Source organism: Cydia strobilella, chromosome 7, assembly GCF_947568885.1.
Source record: "Cydia strobilella chromosome 7, ilCydStro3.1, whole genome shotgun sequence".
Taxonomy (NCBI): Eukaryota; Metazoa; Arthropoda; class Insecta; order Lepidoptera; family Tortricidae; genus Cydia; species Cydia strobilella.
In genome coordinates this window covers 6,244,194-6,250,824 of record NC_086047.1, presented here as the reverse complement: position 1 = coordinate 6,250,824, position 6,631 = coordinate 6,244,194, and the positions used below count along the sequence as shown (strand labels likewise).

Here is a 6,631-nt window from a genome sequence, read left to right as displayed (position 1 = left end):
ACAAGACGCAATAATAAATTAATTACCTACTTGAAGTATACTTGTGATTGTGAATATTGTGATAGGTACGTAGCTGAAATGTACTGCGTAACAAAATCTGAAATGTACGTATTAGGTACGTATAAAAAATTCAATTTTATCTTTAAGAAGTATTTTTACCTTTATAAAATCAATTTTTAATTAACTGGCTCGGATGTAAATTTTAAATCTCACAGTTTGTAAAGTGATTTTTGACACATGTATAGGTATATGTGCTGAGGTAAAGGTAAGTATCGAACGCTTACTACCGAAAGAACAACATACGGATAGTTGAATTCTTATATTTAGCCTAATTCATGTCTTCAAGCTGTATTAATTAAAAGCCTTAGAAACGTTTGTGTAAAAATCGTGTCAATAAATATAGTCTGTCAAGCCATTTCCGTTAATAGAAAAAAGCGACTAATTTAAATAGAATTTTTTTATTTCGCACCTTTTTCTACTGACAAAGTTGTTTGACAGACTATATAATAGAATGTGCAATATTCAAATAATATGACTGTACAAATAATACGTTTATATATATGTATATAGTCACTTGGTAACACTGAGACCCATTTAAAGCAAATATAATTTACCTATAAGTGCTATTGTAGCCCGTCTATTCCCAAGTCAAAATAAATATCCTTAACCTTCTTGAGAGGGACATGTTCCACCAGGTAGTACAGGGATTGTGAATTACCTACTCACGTGGGTGAGACAGATATCATAATATATCAATGTTATCATCATTTACTGTATCGCGTGCAGAATTAACATACATTTCATGTTAACCTCAGCCCAGACCTCTTGCACCAATACCAATATATTACCTAGTATAGTAGACAGCGATATACACTAAGAGGAATTTCGAATCGAGATCATAATTATTCAGAACGCATTTTTAATGACGTCACGGAACGGCCGATTGCGTCCGAAATTCGAAGATCGGCAACGATCGGATGCGTATATAACGTCCGCCGACACCAGCCAACGGCAATCTTCCAAAATATATTGAACGACAAACTCGAGTTGTACTGTATTTAATTTAATTATAATTTACAAATAAATCTTTGTACACAAGTTTAAATAACAAGCCTTCATTGAAGATCCACTTAGGCATCCCTGCATTACCTATAGAAAGGAGTAAGCCTCAACAATGTTTTTAAAATCTGAATAGGTACTCCTCTGTTTGACAATAGAGTAATAAATCAATCACGTGAAATGCGGGCCCGTCAATTTCCAAAACAGTAACTCACATTTTAACATATATTTTGTTTTGTTCATTATCACACTAACTTTGCAGTACCCAATTTCATTGGTTCAACAATCATTCATTAGGTAACCACAGAAGGCACCGACCAAAGTCTTCGACTTTTTAATTCGAACAAGAAATCATCTGCAAATGTTCAAAGTAAGCACGGTAACAACTACTTATGTTCCTTGTCTAATGTTTTCCTTTATCTAGCAGTCTTAGCTTAAAGCTAAAGACAAACAAATCAAGATTGCTTTTCTTATCCGACTAGCCCCTATTTGGCTTCAATTGCTAGAGACAAAGGCTTTTTCTTCTTAATACGTATCTAAGCCGGTGATATATTGGGAATTCGGGACGGGAATGCCTATTTTACACATAACCAATTAGTCACACATAAACAATATTAAGTACCTTGCCAAACAATTACAATTAAATAAGCATAAATTCCTTCCATTAATACCGCCTTTTCATGGCCGGACATTTTTTATTAAATGGTCGCTCTATAAGTGACTGGCTGATTACATTTTATAGTCGCAGAATCAGCTTTAACTTTCGTCCGGCGTAACGACTCCGTGTCACAAAGGTGGCCCAGCCCAAACCCAATTCAGATAAATGCATCAGTCTTTAGCATTAGGTACCTACTTTAATCCTTCTTCCTAAGCCTAGCGCTCGCAGTCTCCAAGCACTGCTGCCACTGGACCACCTCCTCTGGAAAGGTTTTCATGTTGTGTGCTTCAGGGACGTTCGCCATGGCCGTCGGTAGGTCGAGACCTACTATGTGCGTCCGTGAAAGAACTATAGCGCGCACAAAGTTGTCCTTTATCGTGATGAACTTGTGCTCGAGGAAGATCGTCTTTTCGTCCCAGCATAACATCTGTAAGTTTATGTAATTATGTATCATTTCCTAAATACGTAAAAATACATCAAAAAAATATTTTTTGAGAATTAAGAAAAACTTTTGAAACCCTATGATAGTTGCTGAAAGTAAGTTCTTGTTTTTTTATGGTATGATTGTATCCAATACATAATATTGTAGGTGGCGAGAAGACGGGGTCAATTAGATATCTATTGTGTAAATGTAAATAACTTTTGTCAAATTGAGGCTGCATATTCATATTTGACATAGAATGTCGTAGAAGTGGACCTAAGAGGTATTAGCACTCTGAATGGTGAGAATTAAACAATGCGCTAACGAACTCGACAGACCTGGGGCTCAGTCATGACAATTGTTGGTAGAAAACCCCAATGGAAACTTAAATAATGTATGGAAATAATTAATTTTCGTAGTATCTGTCAACACATTTTTACTTTTTGTTTGGCGTTTGTCGATGTTCGATTGTCATCTAGTCGATTGTCATCTAGGCTAGATGACAATCGAACATCGACCCCCTGATATTTTAAGATTAGTGAAGTAAAATATCACCTTGGTCTCTATTTTGTAAAGGTTGAATATGTCAAGCGGCCTCCTGTAGCGTATAGTACTAGCGCCCATCAGGGCCGCGCCTTTGACTGCCGCGAGCTTCTCGTAGAGCCCCGTGCGGTCATAGAAGTGGATGCGCGAGAAGTCCAGTGCTCGCAGGAAACGCGCGTTGTTCATGTGCGTGAAGAATATGTCCACGTCTCGAGTGGTGCAGATACCTGGAAAGAATGTTCGCAATATATAATGCCAGTAACATGCTTAGTACTATTAGTCATGTGAATAGTAGGTAGTGTACGCAAATATCAGAATTTGTAGAGCGCGGGTTTTACTAGATCTTGGCATATTTTTGAGAAGAGTCAGTAGAGATTAGCTCAGCAGTTAAAGGGTCTAAAAGGGTCGGTCTACCTACTACGCGTACCTAATGGGTATGTTATGTACCTACCTACCTATTTTTTTTTGGTAAACTGAAAAAGCTGCAAGTAGATGTGCAAAAACTCACAAACGCCTCATAAGCAGCCGTGGTTTACCGACATATAGTTCCTTGCCAAATGATAACTACTTCCATAAATACCTACTGATGATGATAAACAGGTAAAAAAGTCTCGGTCAAAAATCGTTCAGCAACGTAATCTATTAGAGTTAGACCAAGGAAAGTCTGCAACGATTTTGATGGCATACGCAGTGCAAGTGTTATATATACGTCATAATTTCATAGAAGTTTGAGGTTTTACTACACTTTTACGTTTATAAATATATATAAAAAACGTAGAATAGCCTATTATATAATTAACATTTTTACATTAAACGTAAAATAATGTTAAATTTTTCACAAGTCTTACAAATACCTACTTGATTATGATTAATATTGATCATCATCATCATTAACTTAAGAGTTATTCTCTTGTCGGTGGAGTATCTTCCAGCTTTCCCTATCCTGCGCCAGCTCTTTGACTTTTTGATACGACACGACCCCTACTTTTTCTTTCACTTGATCTAAAAAGCTGCGTCTGGGTTTTCCTCTACCCCGCTTCCTTAATATTATTGATATTGATTTCTTTTTTTCTTAAAATAATACATGCTTTGTGAAAAAGAGTGACAGTGATTTTTGTTATGGTCATGATTGAAACATTGTTTTAATTAACAACCACTTTTGTATGAAACACAATTACGTATTTCTACTGAAATTCCTTATCGTCATATCTTGTTGTTACATTAAAACGCATTTCATTAAGCTATATGTAAAGGTTAATGACAACAAAGAATGTCGTTCAATTGTTTTTGTATCACTTTCTTTGATAAAGATCTTCAGACTTAATTTAAATTGTATTATAAATTGTTAAATGTTTGTAATTTCTTTGCGAATTTCAGTTGAGTTTTCAGTTCATTGAATACCGTATTAGTTATTTAAAATGGATTAGAAATAACAAACTATCTTTGATTTTGCCGAATACATTGTAGTGTTTTAAACGTCCCCACATAGTGTTTCAATCATCACACCTATGGGGTCAATTGAACCACTCTTCCACATTCTCTTTAATTCCCTATCATTACGTAACCATGGGCGATAGGATGTTAAAACACATTTTATTTAAAAACTAAATAAATAACCTTTAATACTACATGCTCATATATACCCTTCAAACTGTAAAAATAAAATAGTTACCTACAGGCGGTTAAACATGAAGTGTTTTAAACGGGGATCCTATCCTACTGTTCGTAAGTCCGCTCCAGACTACGCGGCGCGAAGCCGCGAAGGCGAGTGTGGAGTCGATTTCGCTGATTAGCGAACTAGACTCCAGACTCGCGTTCGCGGCTTCGCGCCGCGATTCGCGCACGAATGTGTAGGGCGCTTTATACTTAGTAATCACATCGACTGCACGAAAGGGAGTTTGTGTGACCAAAACTAAAATGTCTCATCTCTTATCTCCTTCAAATGAACTTCAGGGTTACGACTTTAGCCGATATTTTTAACAAAGTTTACAAAAAAGAGGAGGTTCTATACGAACAAAAACATAACTGGGTTAAAGTTTTCTTAGTTTTCAAACTTTACATTGTGACATTCATGGGCTCTAGGCCTGGCCCACCAATATTTAAACTCTTATCTATAGGAACCGTGCGAAGTGCATGGTGGGGGTAAGTAAAGCGATCGCAGCGCATAAGGTGGTAAAAATAGGCAACTAACGGGAGTTAGCGTCTTTAACATTTCATACAAGTTATATGGCTCGAAATGGAACTAATTTACGATTACTCCTGAGATATTCATTTAAATTGTATGGTGTAAGGTACCATTGTAATCTGTATGAAATACTTAATACCTATACGTATTTAATTTGATAATGTTTCATAACTCAGGAAAATGGAGAAAACGACCGGCGCGGCGTACGGCGTGCGGCAAATCGCATGCGCAAACTAACCTTCATACTGATGCTTATAATGATAACAAACTCTATTACATCATAATGTTAACAACTCTTAAAAATGCAAGCGGTTCCACAAATGGAGTTTTCTAATTATCACAGATACCTACTATGAGTACCTATGGGTAACAAGTACTATGCAGTCGCACTTCTTCCGGCGAGCCTTGAGTGCGAAAAATCAATAAGTACCTAGGTACCTTGTAGAATATTTTACCGTAATTGTTCTTGGTTAACCTAGTAAACTATTTGATAGAGAATATGGCTTCTAAGTTTTTGTATATACTGAAACTATTCTTTTTCGGTCCGAGATTCTTTTACGAGGTACATAAGGTGCATTACATGTTGTAGAGATTTTTCTTGACGTAACCTAAGTCCTAAAACCCGCTTGTTTCTATCAATGCTTCAAATACTGTGGAAAGAATATTGTGAAAAAGTTTATAAAACACCAGTTATCATTTTATAACAATATTTCAAATACTTACCGTATAGCACTGTGGTTTCATTAATCTTGAATCTTCTTTGAAACAGTCTCCCAAATAAAACGACTAAATAAGCTCTGAGATAATATCCCACATCCCAGACCAGAAGCAAAATAACAATAATTGTTATAATTACGCTATACATCTCACTAGATTAGTGAATACAATTATAATTTACACAAGCTTGCCGCGCGACGCATGCCTTGACACTAGCAGTTTTAACAGCTGACGGATGAAAGCTCAAGGTCGTCTGCGCGGATGTGACGCGATTCACGCTTGTATTTGGCATTTGATAGAATGAGAGAAATAATTGCTTATAGTTATATAAACTCATGTTAATCAAAATTATAACGTTAAACACGGTCGAACCACCCACGACCTTGGTTCGGTCCATGGTTTGTGCTAAGTTCGATTGCGTGCGTATGTGCATAATATTTCTCTCTCACTCACAAATAGCCGCGTTCTTGTATTATTATTATACAAAATTTATTATCGACAAAAGTAGTGCGTACGCATTGCGTACGTCATTCTAAAAAGTTTGATTAGTTTTAGAACCTATTCTAAACGGAAATACTTCCCCCATCTGTCAATGTCAATGAATGACAAGTGTGAAAATACCGAAAACTCCAAAAAGTATTTTATTTCCATAAATATTTTATAATAATATTAGCACCGATTAGCGATATTTCTAACAGCTATGAAACCGATATAAATAGTGTTAGGAATATTGTGTAAAAACAACCGAATCAATGTCTTCCATTAGTTCGAAACTAGTTCTAGGGCTCTCGTGCGCAATATCGTTGGGCATAGTGAGCTATGTTCACATAAAGCAGCAATCAGACAGGTATAGTTGGTCAAACCAAATTGTCATTAAATAAGAACAAAAAAAACTATACTCATCCTTTTCTTTTGGGTGCTAGTACTAGTGTAAGACAAAGATAGTATGATTCTCTCTGTCTATGTTTGAAATGAGACAGTCCTTTGGCAAACTATAATAAGTATAAAAATCATGGTTAATGAAGTAAAGCCTGGTGACAGACAGACG

The 6,631-nt window shown here is 36.0% G+C and overlaps 1 protein-coding gene across 1 annotated transcript; it reads right to left on the bottom strand.

The window, feature by feature from the left end:
- Positions 1–1,614: 1,614 nt before the first annotated feature.
- On the bottom strand, positions 1,615–5,811 carry LOC134742724 (protein THEM6-like). Its single transcript, XM_063675915.1, has 3 exons — positions 5,590–5,811; positions 2,694–2,908; positions 1,615–2,144 (listed from the first exon to the last, which is right to left on the bottom strand). Exons 1-3 carry the CDS (start codon positions 5,729–5,731, stop codon positions 1,914–1,916), a joined length of 588 nt encoding a protein of 195 aa, XP_063531985.1. The 5' UTR covers positions 5,732–5,811; the 3' UTR covers positions 1,615–1,913.
- Positions 5,812–6,631: the final 820 nt, after the last annotated feature.